Source organism: Podarcis liolepis (genome assembly GCF_965112155.1).
Source record: "Podarcis liolepis genome assembly, chromosome: 13".
NCBI classification, from domain to species: Eukaryota; Metazoa; Chordata; class Lepidosauria; order Squamata; family Lacertidae; genus Podarcis; species Podarcis liolepis.
The window spans coordinates 36949637-36969904 of record NC_139573.1 but is presented as its reverse complement, the minus strand read 5'-3'; the positions used below and the strand labels follow the sequence as shown (position 1 = coordinate 36969904).

The 20268-nt window shown below is 48.2% G+C and overlaps 2 protein-coding genes across 6 annotated transcripts in view; one reads left to right on the top strand and one right to left on the bottom strand.

Annotated features, from left to right (window-relative positions):
* LOC310690654 (uncharacterized protein) overlaps positions 1 to 3654 on the bottom strand; it is a 44700-nt gene extending 41046 nt beyond the window's left edge. For 4 of the 5 annotated variants that reach the window (XM_083470057.1, XM_083470060.1, XM_083470061.1 and 1 more), the window contains exons 1-4: positions 3615 to 3654; positions 2596 to 2797; positions 1036 to 1194; positions 824 to 879 (exon numbers count right to left, since the gene is read on the bottom strand). In XM_083470057.1, coding sequence (XP_083326183.1) covers positions 824 to 879; positions 1036 to 1194; positions 2596 to 2797; positions 3615 to 3639 — 442 coding nt within the window. In that variant the 5' untranslated portion in view covers positions 3640 to 3654. Of the gene's footprint in view, positions 1 to 823; positions 880 to 1035; positions 1195 to 2595; positions 2798 to 3363; positions 3383 to 3614 lie in introns of those variants that run through there. The other variant, XM_083470058.1, reaches the window with a different exon arrangement.
* On the top strand, positions 2792 to 19882 carry DUSP3 (dual specificity phosphatase 3). The gene is made up of 3 exons (XM_083470349.1): positions 2792 to 3274; positions 14745 to 14971; positions 19424 to 19882. Exons 1-3 carry the CDS (start codon positions 3153 to 3155, stop codon positions 19630 to 19632), a joined length of 558 nt encoding a protein of 185 aa, XP_083326475.1. The 5' UTR covers positions 2792 to 3152; the 3' UTR covers positions 19633 to 19882.
* Positions 19883 to 20268: the final 386 nt, after the last annotated feature.

Sequence of the window (20268 nt, the reverse complement as noted above, 5' to 3'; positions counted from 1 at the left end):
GGCTAAGGCCACTCATTAATAAATAATAATAATATTTTTTTATTTATATCCCGCCCTCCCCAGCTGAAGCCGGGCTCAGGGCGGCTAACAACAATAAAATAATACAACATTCTAAAATTATTTCATTATAAAATTAATTCAAATCAACTTGATGGCAACCATTGGGCTAGAGTTCTGTGAAGATTGCCAAAGGAGGGATTCAGGCTGCGCCCTGGCCAAAGGCCTGGTGGAACAGCTCTGTCTTGCAGGCCCTGCGGAAAGATGTCAAGTCCCGCAGGGCCCTAGTCTCTTGTGGCAGAGCGTTCCACCAGATCGGAGCCACAGCCGAAAAAACCCTGGCTACAGTTGAGGCCAGCCTAACCTCTCTGTGGCCTGGGACCTCCAAGATGTTTTTGTTTGAAGAGTGTAAGTTCCTCTGTGGGACATACCAGGAGAGGCGGTCCCATAGGTACGAGGGTCCTAGGCCGTATAGGGCTTTAAAGGTTAAAGCCAGAAGCTTAAACCTGATCCTGTACTCCACCGGGAGCCAGTGTATTGAGACTGTCAAGCACAGCTGCACCCTACGTCTGTCTTCCTCTGGAAAAAAATAATATCCTGGGAATGCTAGTTTGTGAAGGGTGCTGAGAATTGCAACTATAGTTCCCAGGGTTCTTTGGGGGCAGGGAAGCCAGGAGCTGCGGACAGGACCTGTGTTAAGAGATGGTGACATTTGAATCCCGGGCTTCCAAGGAGGAATGGAGGGGAACCAAAATGCCCACAAAATAAAGGGCAAGTTCCAGCCCCCTCTCTTTCCAGAGAACAGGGGCAGCCAGCTGATGCTCACCAATGGTTGGGTTCAAGTAGGGCTCAAACTGATCCTCAGTGAATCTCAGCAGAAGGCTGTGGGAGGAAACAAGGAGAAAGAGGTGAGTTGAAGAGACAATCTGGGACTTGCTTTTCTCTCTCTCTCTTTCTTTCTTTCTCTCTCTCTCCAACTGGAGCAGTTTCTCCCCAGCCCCCTCAGTGAGCCTCCCCTCCCCCCCACTTCCCATGCACCTGGATTTTCCTACTCCGCTGTCTCCGACCAAGAGTAGCTTCAGGATGGGCAGTGACCCAGCGTCTTCTCGCGCCATGGCGAGCTCTGTTGCCAGACGGAGCAAGGAATTTGGCAGGAGCAAAACAAGGGCGGCCCGCCCAACATCTGAGCCAGAAGCACTGGAAGGAGAGAGAGAGGAGGAGGAGTCAGAATAAATATAGGTTGCCACCACCACCCCTTCCTTAGGCAAGGTGCACATTATGCACTAGAGAGCTGCATGAGGTTAGTTTGTGGCAGCGACTAGTTTCTAAAAATAGGTGTCTCAAGTCTTGCCTCCATATCTGAAAACTGGGCTCTGCTTGATCAGTGGTAAGGGGAAAATAGGCACAACACTCAGGCTTCCCAGACAGGGTAGCTCAGTTGGTTAGAGCATGGGTAGGCAAACTAAGGCCCGGGGGCTGGATCCGGCCCAATTGCCTTCTGAATCTGGTCCGCAGATGGTCCGGGAATCAGCATGCTTTTACACGAATAGAATGTGTGCTTTTATTTAAAATGCATCTCTGGGTTATTTGTGGGGCCTGCCTGGTGTTTTTACATGAGTAGAATGTGTGCTTTTATTTAAAATGCATCTCTGGGTTATTTGTGGGGCCTGCCTGGTGTTTTTACATGAGTAGAATGCATGCTTTTATTTAAAATGCATCTCTGGGTTATTTGTGGGGCATAGGAATTCATTTGTTTCCCCCAAAAAATATAGTCTGGCCCCCCCACAAGGTCTGTGGGACAGTGGACCGGCCCCCTGCTGAAAAAGGTTGCTGACCACTGGGTTAGAGTGTGGTGCTGATAATGCCAAAGTTGCAGGTTCGATCGCCATAAGGGACACCTGCATATTCCTGTATTACATGGGGTTACACTAGACTAGAAGATCCACAGGATCCCTTCCAACTCTACAATTCTACGAGCCTCAGCAAACCTGCGCTTGCAAAACGGTGGAACAACAATTTGGCAATGTTCTCCTTCTTCTGCTTGAAGGCAGGATACTAGACTCACTTCCCAAGCCCACGTTCAGCATCACGGTTTAACCTTCAAATATATCTGTGAAGTCTGTCTGCCCTGCGACGTATAGCGCAGTGTGCCCAGACCCGGGGACCTCTAGATATTGCGGGACTGCAACTCCCATCATCCCCTGACAATTGGCCACGTTGCTGGCGGAGGCTGATGGGAGTTGGAGTCCAACAGCGTCGGTAAGGCCACAGGTTCCCCAGCTCCGATATAGGGGATCTAAGAAGTGCTGTGCCTGATATTTTTTTAGGCACCAGATGGAGTTTTCGCAGAAATAGCACTGATTCCTACAGGATTTGCACCCACGTATGAGTGCACAGGATCCCATCTTCAGGCTATGATCCTAAACGTATTTTAAACCACTGAGATCCATTGCCTGGCTTCCACGGCGGCTAAAAACCCAGACTGAATTTCGTATTGATTGCTCCTGTAGAAATCGAGAAGGCAAGGATTCTCTTGGGACTAACAGCCACGCGTTGGCGCAGAGAAGGGGCTCAAAAGCGGGATTCCCCCCACCTTACCCGCACCAAAGAGATCCGGAGCAGGGGAAGGTCGTCATATAGCTAAGCTTTGATTCGGAGCCGGGCCAGCAGGAGGCCCAAGTCGCCTCCGGAGCATGAGAAGCTGTCTCAAGGCGGAAGAGTTGGGGGTTTTTCGCTCCCGCCGAGAGAGAGAGAACCCATCCCTCTCCCGCAAACCTCGAATTCAGGAGGGCACCTGTAGCTTTAAACCATAAGCACCAAGATTTAACGGATCCGGAGTAAAAAACAAAAACGGGAGGAAAGCTATTTTGGCCCGTGTGTGTGATTGCCGGTGCAAATCGGTGACTCCCGAATGGAGCAACTGGGCGCGCTCTCGATGGCCTAAGGGAGGGAGGTGGCGGGTGGAAAACGGGTCCTGGGGGCGGCCGCGCTTTGCTGGCGGTGCGCCCAGGGCGCACGAACTCGTCCGCTTCCTCCCGGCCTGGCGCTGGGAGTTGCCCGGCGCGCACCAGCTGATCGCGGCCCCTCCTATCAGGCCGGGCCCGGGGAAAGGAGCGGGGAGGCAGCCCTGCCCATAGCGGCGGGGCGAGCGAGCCATGTCAGAGTTCCAGATTTCGGTGGAAGAGCTCAACGACCTGCTGGCCAACGGCAGCGGCTGCTACAGCCTCCCCAGCGCGCACAGCAACGAGGTGGCGCCCCGCATCCACGTGGGCAACGCGTGAGTTTCTCCCCCAAACCTCAACCCCCCACCCCCACCGCTCTCCCCTCCTCGGTTGGTGCGGGGGGGGGGGAGCAAGAACACCCTACCCCAATCCATGAGGCTGTCTGTAGGCCTGGGAAAGAGCGACAGATGAAAACTGGGGCGAGGGGGGGGGGTCAGGTTGAGGACGGCGGGGTGGGCTGCAAAACGGGGAGGACGTTGCTGGTGGGGGTGGGATGCAAGGGGTGGGGGGCAGAGAATGAGTCCTTCTACCACCGCGGGGAGGGGAAGGTCCCTAATTCCAGTGACAGGGCTAGGGACCTCCACTCCTCCCCCCCCCCCGCGTGGTGTTTATTACAGTTGACAGGTTTGGTTGCCGTCATCGTGCGTATAGTTGAACCTCCTCTTAGGGCTGTGGGGCAGCTAAGTGTTCATTGTCCTCCGGGTTGGAGGGCTGCTGCTGCTCCCATGTTAAAGTTTGGGGGACGGAAGGCAATTGATTGCCGCTTGTCCAAATGCCTGCAGGTGATTGGAACCCAGGCCCCTGTCAAACCGATGGAGGGCAAAGCAAAGGCGAGAGACTCTGGGACGCTAAATTTGCTACGCACAGATATATGAAGCTGATTTGATATGCACTTGGTCTTATCTGCACCCATATTGTCTACTCGGACTAGCAGCAGCTCTCCAGGGTTTCAGGTTCAGCCTTTTCCATCTCCCGCAATCCTTCAGATACTCAAAATGCCAGGAATCGAAGATGGGACCTTCTGTTCAACGCAAGGGGGAAGCTCCCCCCTGCCATCAAGTAAATAAATAAGAATACTGAACTAACTGACCCATCACGTCACAGATAGCTTGGCTCTGGCCCATCTGCCCCCCCCCCAACATAAATCCTGAACCCCTGACATAAATCCTGGTTGCGCCAATGTGTTCAACCCTGAGATTTGGTCATGTCATGTTGAGAGAAATGTATTCTGTGGCTGTGTACACACCACACATTTAAAACACCCCTGCCAAGAATCCTGGTAACTGTAGCTCCTCCCTCACAGAGCCATAATTCCCAGTATCCTTAAGAAACAATAATTCCCAGTATTCTTTGGGGGAAGCCCTGTACTTTAACTGGTGGGTAAAACCAAGTCCACAATCTGCCAAATAAAAACAGGTATACTTCCATTTCGTGAGAGAAGAGGGAGGGAGAGATCTTTGGAACAGGTTGAGTGCAAGTAACCAAACTTCAGTGATAGTCTTGGTGGCTAGTAAACCATTTTGACATCTTGTTCCAGGAAGTTAAACTCTGTTTGTTGCACTAGCGGCTGCCTCCGCATCTCCTTAGGACTAAGCACTGGGATGTTTCTACAAGTGATGTTTCAAAAACCCTGACTTCTGCCTTCCTCGTATCTGTAAATTGTATGAGAAAGCTTTGTTGGCTGGCATGTACCTTGGCTTCCGTCAGGGCTTTGCAACCTGCTCTTTGCTCTTAACTTTTGGAAGATGGTAAAGATTTGCAGGTCCCATTAAACACTTTTAATAGGGTAGGAATTGGCCCCAGTCTTTCTGTGCACGTATCTGGAGAGGAAACTTTAGGGCATCTGTTTCGAGAGACAATGAAGTATGCCTTTCGGGGGGAGAAACCAAACTGCCGGAGAATCACAGCGCCTGCTGGGGCTGCAGAAACTGGTAAGACGTAACTATCACAGAATCATAGAGTTGGGAGAGACCCTGAGGATCATCTAGTTCAACCCCCTGCAATGTAGGAAAACACAGCTGTCCCATTCAGGAATCGAACCTGCAACCTTGGTGTTAAGAGCACCATTCTGTAACCAACTCAGCTATGCTGCCTCCCAACCTTTCAAGTCAAGTCAATAACTCAGCTGTAATTGGACTTCAATTTACATCATCCCTAACCATTGGCAATGATGGCTGGGGCTGATGGGAGTTGGTTTCTCGTTTCTGCCCTAAAATAAGCCCCCTTTTCACCTTCTGCCAGCACCATCTTCCTTCCTTGCGGCCTGGATTTTCTGGAAAGCAAGTAGGTTTGGGTGTGTCGCCGCCTTACGTATTTGGAAACGCATGAGCTTATATGCAAGGCACAGCCATAAAATTAGGCTGCCCAGCTCAGTATTTTCTCTCTCTCTCTCTCACTGACTGGGGCCACTTCCAAATGACCTCTGATTTATTTGTGGGAAGGTTAGCTGGCGTTGCGTCAAGCAAGTACGTTTCCCCTCTCATTATTTGCAAAAGGTCCAATCCTTTGGGAAAGTGGGTTTGCTGTGCAAGGGCCTCCCGATCCACCATAATTGCACAGCCCAAATTTGCTGGCATCTGATTGAATCCCGCTCAAAAACAGTGATGTTCTGAAAGTGCTCTGGCAGTGGCTACAGGAAGAGAAGCCACTCGCTCTTCATTCTTCCTTCTTGGGATTTTTAAAATTTGGGCTGGTCTTTGGAACCTGCTGCATTTGTGCGCTCTAAGTGCTGAGCTTTGGCCTTTCCCCATAAAGTCACCTGTAAATACCAAAACAGCACTGTGGCATTTTCTAGGCCAGCTGGCTTACTGTAGTAAGAAGGCAGGTTTTATATATTTGCAATCCGGAGTCTGAAAACGACTCATGGTTTCCCTTGTAAGTTTAGCAGACCTTCCAGGTGTCCCTATTTTCCAGGGACAGCCCCAGATTTACAAAAGCCACCCCAGTTTCTTATTTGATCCTGGAATGTCCCGATTTTCCTTAGGACGTCCCTATTTCTATCGGAGAAATGTTGGAGGGTATGGAGTTATGCGACACCCCCCCCCAAGCCAAGTGGATACAACCTTTAGAAGGCAGCCTTGTATAAGGAAGGTTTTTTTAATGTTTCATTTTTTAAATTTCATTTTTATATAGGTTGGAAGCCGCCCAGAGTGGCTGGGGCAACCCAGTCAAATGGGTGGGCTATAAATCATCATCATTATTGATATTATTATTATTGGACGTCCCTATTTCCATTGGAGAAATGTTGGAGGGTATGAGTTGAGGCCTGTATCTATCCATACAGCGGGATGAAAAATCCTGAAGTGACAAGATGGAATGTAATTCTTCAGATTGCAAAGGGATATGAATGCTCGCGTACATTTTTCTTTTATTTTAAAGCAAACCAAAACTTGTTACAAGAAGAAAATCAGCAGAGCAGATAAGGGGCTGACTAGAACTTTCCTTTGCTCGTCCATCCTTCTGCTGTCAGGGAGCTTTTTACATTGCAGGGGGTTGCATTTCAAAATGGCTGCCCCCCTGCTCATTCCATCACCTCAGAGCTTTCCCGCCTCGTTCCGCTGCAGGCGTAGGCCTCAGTTTAGCCCTCCATTTATAGTACTTGCTGGGGTGCCCTGTGAATGGCGCCTGGATCACCTTTGTGAAAAGGCCATGTGTAGCCCTATTCCAGTTCAACCAGTTCAACCAGAGGCAAACGTCGTAGAATCGTAGATTTGTGGTGTTGGAAGGGACCCTGAGGGTCACCCAACTCCCTGCAATGGAGGAATTTCAAATAAAGAACCACCAAACATTAAGCAGACCTTTTGGACTGAGCTGCTGAAGCTCGTAGGCCACAGGTTTAGCCACAGATCAACTCTAACCCAGCCCTAGATTTGTCATCCAGAAATGTCAGGCAATATTTATATGAATACATATGGATTTATATGTTTTGGGTTGGGAGATATATCAATATATTGTGCAAAACCGGTTTGAAGTCCATATTGCGATACGGGTTTCATAATTTTTGACCTGGCAATATATCGCCAATCATGGTGTGTGTGTGTTTGTGTGCTATGTAAAAATCACAATGTGGGAAAAACTGTGAAGCCAGCCAATGCCTCTACACAGTTCCATCCTTATGTCAGACACCGGACTCAGCTTACATCAGCAAAGAAAAAGCACTTTATATGCGTCGTATATAGGCATTATAACTCTGTGACACCAGGTGACGCTGTGGAGTTCCGTTTTTGCAAGCTTATATATGACTTTCCAACACTCCGGCCATTGCCATTTATGCCAGCTGTAGGAAGCATAACTGTAACTGACCAGAAGGAAGACCTGTCCCTATTGTGAGACAGCAAACCTCTCCTTTGCAGAGTCAGCATTTCTAAGCCCATCGATGTCAGTGGGCTTTCGTCCACTTAACTCTGGCAGCGCCAGCCCATGCAGTGTCCAAGGGGGAATGATTAACGTCACTAGGTGCCCGATTTGGGAAATTGCCCTTGGCACCAGCTTGCCCCCTTCAGGCTTCTACTTGCCAAGCTTCTACTTGAATAGGGATTGATTATCCCGTAAGATCCTGTAATTACCTTGAGGCGTTGGCGGTTGTGGCTGGAAAAGAAGGAAAGTCTTCCTCTGCTGGTGCTGTGTACCTTTATGCGAATGGGGATATTAATCCCTGTCTGTGAGCACATAGGGTGAGAGGCCCTCCAGATGGGGTCCAGCTGGAGTCAAACAATATTTTGGGGTCACAGGCTCCCCATCCCAGCAAAGACCCAGAGGTCATAATGGCTGCACAAGGTCTGGTCTTATGTGCGCAGTGTTGGAAGCCGTGGGCAGGCAGATGCTTTTACGTTCATGTGCTCTTAAATCTTGGTACCCTCAGGACATAGTTGCCACTTTTTATTTTACATTGCTCTTTTAATTTCCAAAGCACTTCAAAATGTTTTGTGCCTTTCTAACAATAACCTGACACCATGCCCAACGGTGGTTTGCATACCGCTAACTGTAGTTACCGTATTTTTCGCCCTATAGGACGTACTTTTCCCCCTCCAAAAATGAAGGGGAAATGTGTGTGCGTCCTATGGGGCGAATGCAGGCTTCAGGAGAGCCGCAGCGCCAGCCCCACAAGGTCGGGGGACAGCGGGGAGGCGGAACGCCACCATCCCCCTGTCTCCCGATGTGGTTTGGAGGCTGACGGCGGGGAGACGCGTGCTTCTCCCCGCTGCCAGCCCCGCAAGCTCCGGGGAGAGCGGGGAGGCGCAGCGCGTCTTCCCGCTGTCCCCGGACCTGGTCTGCAGACGGGCGGCGGGGAGAAGAGCGCTTCTCCCTGCTGCCGGCCCCACAAGCGCCTGGGGGGGGGAATAATTCCCCCCCTTTATTTCCCCCCCCAAAAACTTGGTGCGTCCTATGAGCCAGTGCATCCTATGGGGCAAAAAATACGGTAATAACCCAAACCCTGGTTTGAGCATGGAAATGTACAGGCAAACCATTTTTAGACTACTTGCCTGTTTTCCGTGATCATCTTGATCAGTATTCCAGTTTCTTGTTGCATCAGCCTCGAGGCAGATCAACGGCCCTTTGGTTTGTTGAGTCTGACAACATGCAAAACACGATTGGCATCTTTGTTCCTCATTTTCCAGGCCTTTGGCTAATTAAGCAATCTATGGCATTTTAAACTGGAGGGAGGTGGTTTTGTTTGTTATGGTGGTATACATTTTTGTGTTTTTATATTGTAAACTGCTATGTAATCCTTAGATGAAGGGCAGTACAGTCATACCTCAGAACTTGTACGCCTTGGTATGTGTATGTTTCGGCTCCCAAACGATTGAAAACCGGAAGTGATTGTTCCGGTTTCTGAACGTTCTTTGGAACCTGAACATCCAACGCAACTTCTGCGGCTTCCGATTGGCTGCAGGAGCTTCCTGCAGCCAATTGGAAGCCGTGCCTTGGTTTCTGAACGTTTTGGAAGTCGAACGGACTTCCGGAACGGATTCCGTTCGACTTCCAAGGTACCACTGTATAGAAATTTTATTAATAAAAATAATGATAACAACAACAACAACACAATGCAGTGGTTTGCAAACTCACTCCAGACCATGGTTTCTGATTGTGGTTTGCTGGTAGGTTGAAAACCGTGGTTTGTCAAGTCAAACATTGCTCCAAACCATGGTTAACTATTCTTTGGCATGACGTCTGTGAGTTAGATTCACATTTGAGGTGACCATGTTGATTTTCCTAAGCTCACACAGTGAGTATTTGGCAGAGGAGGGAACTTGAACCCTGGCCTTTCAGCACAGTGGTGGACCACTTTCTCTCAGTTAAGAGAAGAGAGAATTTGATGAAATACATTGGCGATACTTGGTAGTGCAGATCCAGTTTCCTCTATCTTTATATATTTTAAATCAGGAAGAAATGTTTGTTGTTGTTTTTTAAGTCATTGAAGAAGATGTTTGGAGAAGACATTGATTGGTATAAATGCTGACAAGGTCATTGATACAGGAGCGCTAACTAAGCAGGGCACCAATGAACTCTGTGCATTTTAATACAAGTCGAAGTAAAAGGTCAGACTGCTCTGAACTAGAAATTCAGGATGCAGAATTGCAGCGTCTGCAAAAAGAAAAAGGAAAGAAAAAATAGGTAAGACGGGAGCAAGGAGTCTTAATTAAAATCTGAAGGTTAGATGAAGGTGTAATTGAGGATGCCTCAACACTTTTGTTCCTATGTATGGTCCTAAGGAACAACCCAAAGGGTCTTCTCTTTTTTTAAAATATAATTTTTATTAGTTTTTTTTAACATATCATTTTCAACAGTAATTAAACAAACTTTTACATCTTATTCAAATTTTTTACTTCCATCAATCCTGTCTGAAAATTTTCCAATCTAATCTCTCAGTATGCATTTCGTATCTTTCCTATTACATTTCAAACTCATAACCAATATCTCTATCTTTTTCTACTTTGTAACACTTCATATATTTCTCCTGACAAAACTTCTTGTAGTCCTACTAGCGTAATTTGTTGATTACAGTTGCTCTTCAAATAATTCATATACTTCTTCCAATCTTCTGTGAATCTCTGGTCCTGCAGGTTTCGAATCCTTCCTGTCATTTTGCCCAATTCTGCATAGTCCATTAATTTCATCTGCCATTCTTCTTTCATCGGAATTTCTTCTTGTTTCCATTTCTGGGCTAACAATACTCTTGCCGCAGTTGTTGCATATAAAAACAATTTAACATCTTGCCTATTAATGTCCTGACCTATAATACCAAGTAAAAATGCTTCTGGTTTTTAAAAAAATGCATATTTCTTCTCAGGCCCTTTTGTTTTTGTGCAGTAGATGCACTGCTGCCACACACTTGTTCGTGCATTGTTACTCGATTATTGACGTAAACCTCCCAAATGTATTTTGTATCGTTAAGTTTTTACCTCTATCTTCAGTACATTTTCTTTTCCTTTATTGCTATGGCCAGTGGCTGATGCAAATAAGAATTCTTTTGGTTCTGATCCTTCTTCCTGCAATATGCAAGTTCTTTTCTTTTGCAGGGACATTGCAATTTCCCAGCATGCTTGGAGAATGCTGTTTCCTTCTCCTGCTGTTGATAGCACACCCATTGCTACGCGTGGGGTGGGGTGAGGATGTCGTGGACCTGAGATGTCATTATCCTTGAGCAACACAACCCCTCCTCTTCGTCTCCCCCCCCCCACACGCCATGTCGTGAACTATTGAAAATTATTAACTCGTTCAGGGGACCATTTGCAAATCCTGTTTGTAAATAGGACCACATCCTCCAGCAGTTTCCCCCTCTGTAGATTGGAGTGGGGAGCATCTTCCGAAAACTTCAGGCTCCCCACCTCTGTTGTGGAACTCCCCCTTAAAATTGTTGGCATCCGTCTGTCTCGAGAGACCATGGAGTGTGCCTCTGGGGCACAAGCCTGGTCAGTGTGTAGGGAGTTCCTGGGCTGCCCAGATGACAAGACCCCCCCTATCGGCCTCGCTGATGTGGTCCAAAGGAAAGCAGAGCAATATGTTTGCCTGCAGGAGTTGCTGGAATGAGGCGTACAAGGCGCCATCCAACCATCTTAAAGACTCTAAAGAGCCAGAGTGGTGTAGTGGTTAAGAGCGGTAGTCTCGTAATCTGGGGAACCGGGTTCGCGTCTCCGCTCCTCCACATGCAGCTGCTGGGTGACCTTGGGCTAGTCACACTTCTCTGAAGTCTCTCAGCCCCACTCACCTCACAGAGTGTTTGTTGTGGGGGAGGAAGGGAAAGGAGAAAGTTAGCCGCTTTGAGACTCCTTTGGGTAGTGATAAGGCAGGATATCAAATCCAAACTCCTCCTCCTCCTCCTCCTCCTCTTCTTCTTCTTCTTCTTCTTCTTCTTCTTCTTCTTCTTCTTCTTCTTCTTCTTCTTCTTCTTCCTCCTCCTCCTCTTTTTCCTCTTCTTCTCCTCCAGATTTGTGTAGGGTTTACACCTTAGCCTTTTCTGTTCCTGAAAACATCCCACAAGGCAGCAGAGGTTTAGGATCAGAGTTTTCTTCCTCCTAGATGGGCTGCCTTCCCAGGTTGATGAGCCTCATCTGTCCCTTTGCTAAAATAATAATGATGTACAAACTATGGTTGAATCTACACAAAGGAAACAAAAATGCTATAAATAAGTCAGAAATTACAATTGTTACACTGGTGCCTCGGGTTACATACGCTTCAGGTTACAGACACTTCAGGTTACAGACTCCATTAACCCAGAAATAGTACCTCAGGTTAAGAACTTTGCTTCAGGATGAGAACAGAAATCATGCTCCGGCGGCGTGGCAGCAGCAAGAGGCCCCATTAGCTAAAGTGGTGCTTCAGGTTAAGAACAGACCTCCGGAACGAATTAAGTTCTTAACCCGAGGTACCACTGTAGACTCTCAGCCCAACCTACAATGTTGAGAGATAAGCTCAAGGGACAACATTGCAGTGTTACTTCATTCTCTCAGCTTCGGCTGGATCTAGACACATAAAAAAAAACATTTCAGGGAAAGGCGTCGTAAAGCTCATAACAGGAATTCATGTTGCCGAAGGATCGAACTCTACAGCCCCGTCTGATGTCACAGTGTTATAATGCATTAAAAAATACTAACATAGCTGAGTCCTGCAGTAGAGGTTTAATACCACACTACATCTCAGGGCTGCTGTAAACCACACAATGGTGTTTTTACACCTGGGAGATAGCACAGTCAGTAGAGCTTGAGGCTCTTAATCTCAGGGTTGTGGGTTCAAACCCCATGTTGGGTGAAAGATCCCTGCATTGCAGGGGGAGTGGACTACATGACCCTCATGTTCCCTTCCAAATTATATGATTCTGTGTGAAAACAAGCTTTTGGGATTCTGGGGGTTGACCAATGCTTCTTTTTTGAAGACTACAAGGTCTACGCAGGCTGAGACCCTACCTGCCTGCGGACTGTCTTGCCAGAGTGGGGCATGCTCTGGTTATCTCCCGCTTGGACTACTGCAATGCGTTCTGCGTGGGGCTACCTTTGAAGGTGACCCGGAAACTACAACTAATCCAGAATGTGGCAGCTAGACTGGTGACTGGGGGCGGCCGCCGAGACCACAGAACAACGGTCTTGAAAGACCTACATCGGCTCCCAGTATGTTTCCGAGCACAATTCAAAGTGTTGGTGCTGACCTTTAAAGCCCTAAACGGCCTTGGCCCAGTAGACCTGAAGGAGCGTCTCCACCCCCATCGTTCTGCCCGGATACGGTGAGGTCCAGTGCCGAGGGCCTTCTGGCGGTTCCCTCATTGCGAGAAGCAAAGCTACAGGGAACCAGGCAGAGGGCCTTCTTGGTAGTGGCGCCCACCCTGTGGAACGCCCTCCCATCAGATGTCAAAGCGATAAACAACTACCTGACATTCAGAAGACATCTTAAGGCAGCCCTGTTCAGGGAAATTTTTAATGTGTGACATTTTAGTGTATTTTTGGTCTCTGTGGAAGCCGTCCAGAGTGGCTGGGGAAACCCAGCCAGATGGGCGGGGTACAAATAATAAATTATTATTATTATTATTATTACATCTAATGCTTTGGATTTTTGCCGTTACAATCGTGGCCTATCCTAAATATGATTATACCTTCTGGGTTCCTCCTCTTGCTGGTGTTTGGCATTCTTTATCTGCCACTAAAGAAGATGGATTAGTCGAAACTCATCTGGCTGCAGATAATTGGCTTTGAGGAAATATTTGTTTCATGCAACTGCACATGTTATTTTATTTTAATTGATTTTTATATCCACTTTGTTCAGGGCCTTTGCATATGAAGATGAATCTATTGGCCACTGGGCTCTGATCATTTTTTTTAAAAAAATCGTTTCAAAGTTTTGTTTGTGTAATAGATTTCTATAATTCATGGGCTACCTTGGCTTTTTGTGTGTATTCACAATGTATTGGTTGAGGAACCTATTCTCCTCAGCCACAGATCTGAATTTTCTACACTCTGGCAAATCTTCTGTCCCTTAAGCCAGTCTTTTACACCAAAAGGTTTCTGGCATTTCTCTCACTGGTGACAAACAGTCTCTCTCTCTGCTAGTGTAATATTTTGCAGAGGGTAATGTTGATCCGGCGGCTGGAGTAATGTTACAAGACTTGCTAGGATGAGCTCCAGATTTAAAGCAGGCAGGAGTTTATGGCCCTCTCTGGGGATGGGCAAGAAAGGTCTCTTCTCTCCCTGCCCCCGGCCGCCCTTCTCCAGAACTGTTGCTTTCAGCACAAAATTGTGTGTTGTCCTCTATGGGGTTTGTGGATTAAGACCTTTTAGGCCAATGGCTCAGTTCAAACGGTTGGTAAAGGTAAAGGGACCCCTGACCATTAGGTCCAGTTATGGCCGACTCTGGGGTTGCGGCGCTCATCTCGCTTTATCGGCTGAGGGAGCCGGCGTACAGCTTCCGGGTCATGTGGCCAGCATGACTAAGCTGCTTCTGGTGAACCAGAGTAGCACACGAAACGCTGTTTACCTTCCCTCTGGAGTGGTACCTATTTATCTACTTGCACTTTGATGTGCTTTCAAACTGCTAGGTTGGTAGGAGCAGGGACCGAACAACGGGAGCTCACCCCGTCGCGGGGATTCGAACCGCCGACCTTCTGATCGGCAAGTCCTAGGCTCTGTGGTTTAACGCACAGCGCCACCCGTATCCCTTTACATATCATAAATCCCTGCATACTTTACAAAAATACTTTAAAAAAAAAAACAACCCCCCAAAAACCCCAGAGTCCTTTTTGTTGGGGGTAACTCAGATGGAAATTCCCAGGTGTCAGAAAAGGTTATTTATGTATGCCACTACTGCGGCTCATGTTTCGTTAGCCCAAAAATGAAAAACAAGCGAAGTCCCGACTAAAGAATATTGGCAACTTAAACTGATGGAACATGTGCAGCTTGCGGACCTAACATATATAGATAAAAGAACAAGAAGAGCATACGTTTACAGAAGATTGGGAAATGTTTATTTGAATATATGAAGGACAATTTTGTTTGTTTGAAAACACTGGCAGCATTAAGATAAATTCAACAGTGTAAATAAGTTTTGATGGGTGTAATAATGGAATACTGACTGGTTAGCTTGTATAAAATACGCAGGTATTTATGTTGTGCAAAATGAACCGTGGAAAGAGAGGAAGGGAAGTCATTGATATTTTAAGGTTCTTTAAGTGAATGTTCTAAAATGTAAAATAGAAAGTGTAATAATAATCACTCACACACACACACAGACACATGACATGACTCAATCTTCCCGTTACAGGTTCATAGCCAAGAATGTTATGCGCCTGCAACGCCTGGGCATCACCCACATCCTGAACGCGGCGGAAGGCAAGTCTTTCATGCACGTGAACACCAATGCCGAGTTCTACGAAGGCACAGGCATCACTTATCACGGCATCAAGGCCAACGACACCCAGGAGTTCAACCTCAGCCGCTATTTTGAGGAAGCTGCCGATTTCATCGAGAAGGCGTTGGCACAGAAAGATGGTGAGAGTGTCACCTGTCGCAGCTGCAAGAACCTGTTCCTCCTCTATGGGAATGGACTGCTTGTCCTGCTGAACTGCATTCTGCTGCGTTCTGCGGGCCAAGCTACACCATGGGCCTCCCTTGCTATTTCCCTGTCCCCTGCTTACAGATGCGTTTGGTTGCTCTTTGTGTTGAATGGTAGCCTTGAGCGCAAAGGAGGGCGGGCTGGAGAGTCTGAACCAATCCGGTGTCCTGCTTGCTGCATCAGGGAGTTGTAAGTCTAAAAACAGCAGGAGGACACCAGTTTGGGAATGGCTGGTCCGGATCAGTGGCCTCTTAGTCCCTTGTCAATTTGGATTTTTGTGATCATTCTCATCTCCAGGATGTACCGCATTTTTCGCTCCATAAGGCGCACCAGACCATAAGACGCACCTAGTTTTTGGAGGAGGAAAACAAGAAAAAAAATATTCTGAATCTCAGAAGCCAGAACAGCAAGAGGAATCGCTGCGCAGCGATCCCTCTTACTGTTCTGGCTTCTGGGATAGCTGTGCAGCCTGCATTCGCTCCATAAGACGCACACACATTTCCTCTTACAGTGGTGCCTCGCAAGACGAAAAAAATCCGTTCTGTGATTCTCTTCGTCTAGCGTTTTTTTCGTCTTGCGAAGCAAGCCCATTGACGGATTAGCGCTATTAGCGGCTTTTAGCGGCTTTTAGCGGCTTATCTGCTGATCGGATCAGCTGATAAGCGGCTTAGCGGCTTAGAAAAAGGGGGGGAGGGGAAAAAACCAGCAGGAACTCGCAAGACATTGTCATCTTGCGAAGCAAGCCCATAGGAAATTCGTTTTGCGAAGCACCTCCAAAACGGAAAACTCTTTCGTTTGGCGAGTTTTCCGTCATGCGAGGCATTCGTCTTGCGGGGCACCACTGTACTTTTTAGGAGGGAAAAAGTGAGTCTTATAGAGCACAAAATACGGTATGTGTGTGTTTGTGCGGAATTTAAGGGACATGAATTGAAGGGAATGAGGGGCAGCGTGGGAGGATTAGCAGGAGAAACATGTAAAGTATACCCCATTATTCTCACCGAGAGTACAGCTTTTGTCTGCTGGCTGAGGATCGCTTTCAGATTGATGGTGGATTCTGTGCTTTTATATATTTGAGCTGGGTTGTGCAGGCGGGAGCAGCAATGCTTCTTCTGAATGACAATCGCTGGAAACCACAGGAGGGGAGACAACTCTTCTGCTCAAATCCTGCTTCAAGGCTTCCCATATAAGTATCTGGCTTATACCAGTACGCTGGACTCAATGGGCCATTGGCTGCTTGATCATCATCTTCATCATCAATTAATAATTTATTATTTATATCCTGCCCATCTGGCTGGGTTTCCCCAGCCACTCTGGCCAGCTCCCAACAGAATATTTAAAACATCAAACATTAAAAACTTCCCTAAACAGGGCTGCCTTCAGATGTCTTCTATAAGTCAGGTAGTTGTTTATTTCTTTGACATCTGATGGGAGGGTGTTCCACAGGGTGGGTGCCACCACCGAGAAGGCCCACTTAGGTTCTTACGAAGTGAAGAGTCGGGTCTTGGCTTTCAACTGCTTGCGGTTTGACAGCCTGTTTAAATCTGCTGTTGCTGATTCATTCATATTTTGAATCCGCGGCGCAGTTGTTTTCAAGTCCCCGGGCAGCTCAGTGGGTACCTCCTCTACATACAGAGTTCTTCCAAACTGGCACTGGCACCTGCTAACCTTCAGCATTCCTTTCTCCCTGTTAGGTTTGGGTTAGAACAGGGGTAGGCAAACTAAGGCCTGGGGGCCGAATCCGGCCCAATCGCCTTCTAAATCCGGCCCGTGGACGGTCCAGGAATCAGTATGTTTTTACATGAGTAGAATGTGCCCTTTTATTTAAAGTGCATCTCTGGGTTGTTCGTGGGGCCTGCCTGGTGTTTTTACATGAGTAAAAAGTGTATTTTTATTTAAAATGCATCTCTGGGTTATTTGTGGGGCATAGGAATTCGTTCGTTCCCCACCCCCCCAAAATATAGTCCCGCCCCCCACAAGGTCTGAGGGACAGTGGACTGGCTCCCTGCTGAAAAAAATTGCTGGCCCCTGGGTTATAAATTTGATTGTGTTCACATTTTAAAGCGAATCTAACAATCTTTTTGCCTTCTGAAACAATGTGAGAATCTGGAGGGAACCAGAATTGGGGGGGGGGGGGCTGGCTGGCTTGTGGCATAAGCTTTTGTGAGCCAGTTTCCAGGAAAGATTTATGCCATCGTAGTCTTCAAGGAGACACAAGACTCATAGAATCTCATAATTGTAGAGTTGGAAGGGAACCCGACGGTCATCTAGTCCAACTCCCTTTTGTGGCTTAACGTGTTCCTGTGCGGCCCACATGTGGTTTGCTCTCGTTCCCCCGGAGGCAAAGCTTCTCAAGCCCTCCTCTTCGGGCAATTTCGTAACTGGATCCCACCCGAAAATAGCGACAGCCTGGACGGTTTGTCCTTTTCCCACACCTCGAAGGAGATTTTGTTTCCCGAACAAAGAAAGCCAGTTGGACTCTGTGGGCGAGTGAGAGTTCCCTGGAGTGTTGGAATTCTTGTTATTTGTTCTTGCTATTTAAGCGTTGCTATTCTGCTCATCCGCAGTGAGAACCCAGAGCAGCTTGCAAAAAAGAAAAGAAAAAGTATAAATAGAAAAGTTAATATGTAAATGCACGGCCAAGCGTGGCTGATTTTTTTTCTTTCTTCCCCCAAAGCCAAACAGTCCTAACACCTTCTTGTAATGAGGAAAACCTATCCCAGTCTCAGTTCATCATCAGGTTTAAAGGGATGTATTCCTGTCCTGAAAGGGACGCAGGTGGCGCTGTGGGTTAAACCACAGAGCCTAGGACTTGCCAATCGGAAGGTTGGCGGTTCGAATCCCCGCAACGGGGTGAGCTCCCGTTGTTCGGTCCCTGCTCCTGCCAACCTAGCAGTTCGAAAGCACATCAGAGTGCAAGTAGATAAATAGGTACCACTCCGGCGAGAAGGTAAACGGCGTTTCTGTGCGTTGCTCTGGTTCGCCAGAAGCGGCTTAGTCATGCTGGCCACATGACCCGGAAGCTGTACACCGGCTCCCTCGGCCAATAAAGTGAGATGAGCGCCGCAACCCCAGAGTCGGCCACTACTGGACCTAACAGTCAGGGGTCCCTTCACCTTTATTCCTGTCCTGGAGGTTACACATAATTTATGAATGTCCCTGTTTAAGACATCCTAAATCCTGTCTGAATTAATGAAAAGTGAGGGTTTGAGACCCCCATGACCCTCCACCAGCCTGACTCATCTCTGCCTCTTGGCCTCCCTCATCCCACTCTCCTTCTGCTTCTGGACTTCTCTCTGCCACAAACTCTCCCTTCTCATTAAGCCCTGTTTCCTCTCCAGCTTCTGACACCTCCTCCTCCCAGCCTGCTCCCTCTGACCACTCATGGTCATCCCACCACCACACCCCGGGCTCTGAGCCTTCTTCCCTTGGGGGTTTCTCAGGTGGTTCCTCTGTGTCCAACCTGCCCACAGCAGCCAATGGAGATAGACAATACTGCACTCTATGGACCAATGGTAGGACTTGGAGGAAGACAGCTTCCTCTGATACCCTATCAAAATGGTGGGTGGCAGATTGTCACCTTCTCCCTTCAGACTCTCTCTTCTGTCTCTCCTGACCCCATTTTCTTTTGCAGCCTGCTAATCTTAGGGACATGGGTTTGAACCCCACATTGGGTCAAAAGATTGCTGCGTTGCAGCAGGTCGGACTAGATGATTCTCGTGGCCCCTTCGAACTCTACAATTCTGTGATTCTGTGTGTTCCCCCTTAGCATAAGGACTCCATTTTGCACATACTCACTCACTCACACACACACACACACAAACTTGCATATAACTTCCATGAGCCCCCAGTTGTCACATATCGCGACTACACCGGCTTTTCTCTTCTTCCCCGCCAGTGTGATGTAGTGGTTAAGAGCAATACAGTGGTACCTCAGGTTACATACACTTCAGGTTACATGCGCTTCAGATTACAGACTCCTCTAACCCAGAAATAGTGCTTCAGGTTAAGAACTTTGCTTCAGGATAAGAACAGAAATCGGGCTCCGGCGGCACGGCAGCAGCAGGAGGCCCCATTAGCTAAAGTGGTGCTTCAGGTTAAGAACAGTTTCAGGTTAAGAACGGACCTCCAGAACGAATTAAGTACTTAACCTGAGGTACCACTGCAGATTTGTAATCTGGTGAACTGGGTTCGCGTCTCCACTCCTCTACATTCAGCTGCTGGGTGACCTTGGGCCAGTCACACTTCTCTGAAGTCTCTCAGCCCCACTCACCTCACAGAGTGTTTTTTGTGGGGGAGGAAGGGAAAGGAGAATGTTAGTCGCTTTGAGACTCCTTCGGGTAGTGATAAAGCGGGATATCAAATCCAAACTCTTCTTCTTCCCCTCTTAGGCCGGGTGTTTGTCCACTGCCGCGAAGGCTACAGCCGCTCGCCAACGCTGGTCATCGCTTACCTCATGCTGCGGCAGAACATGGATGTCAAGAGTGCCGTCAGCACTGTCCGGCAGAAGCGGGAGATCGGCCCCAACGATGGCTTCCTCCGGCAGCTGTGCCAGCTCAACGACCGATTGGTGAAGGAAGGCAAGCTGAAGAAGCCGTAACGGCCGCCGCCGCTTGCCCTCTCTTGCCGGAACTCCCGTTCGTTGCTTTCGGTTGCCAGCTCCAACTGCCAGGCCGTGCGAGGGAGGCAGGGGTCCCCTTCTGGTTTCTCCTGCTGCCTTGGGTGGCGCCAGAGGGCGCTGCTGCAATATTGAAACGCCCAGCGCCCAGGCGCCGGCTTGTCTCTTGTGTCTTTTCTTTTTTTAGTTTGGAATCTGCCCAATATAACGCGTGTGATTTTTGTGTGTGTGATTTTGTTCGGTGTCCCTTTTTGCACCACAGCTGTGAAGGCCTTTGATAAAGTCGAGTGTTCACGTTGCCAGATCACTGCCAGCGCAGTTGGTCCTCGCTTGCCGCCCTCTCTTGTGCTGTGCCACCTTGCAGACCCAGTGCCCGCCCTCCCTCCTCCTCTGGGGGTTACATCTGGAGGGCCTTTTTTCATTTACATGTCAAGGGGCCAAGGGCTATCCCACCCCCTGACCCAAACCTACCACTTTCACCCCTTGCTAACAGCATGTGCCAAAGGGTGGTAACTTAACAGAGTCAGGTTCCTAGTCCATATGGTCTCTGTGCAGGGTCCACCTGGGCTGCCTGCCTTGGGCAAACAAGCTGGTTAGGTGTTGGGCTCCTGGCTCGAA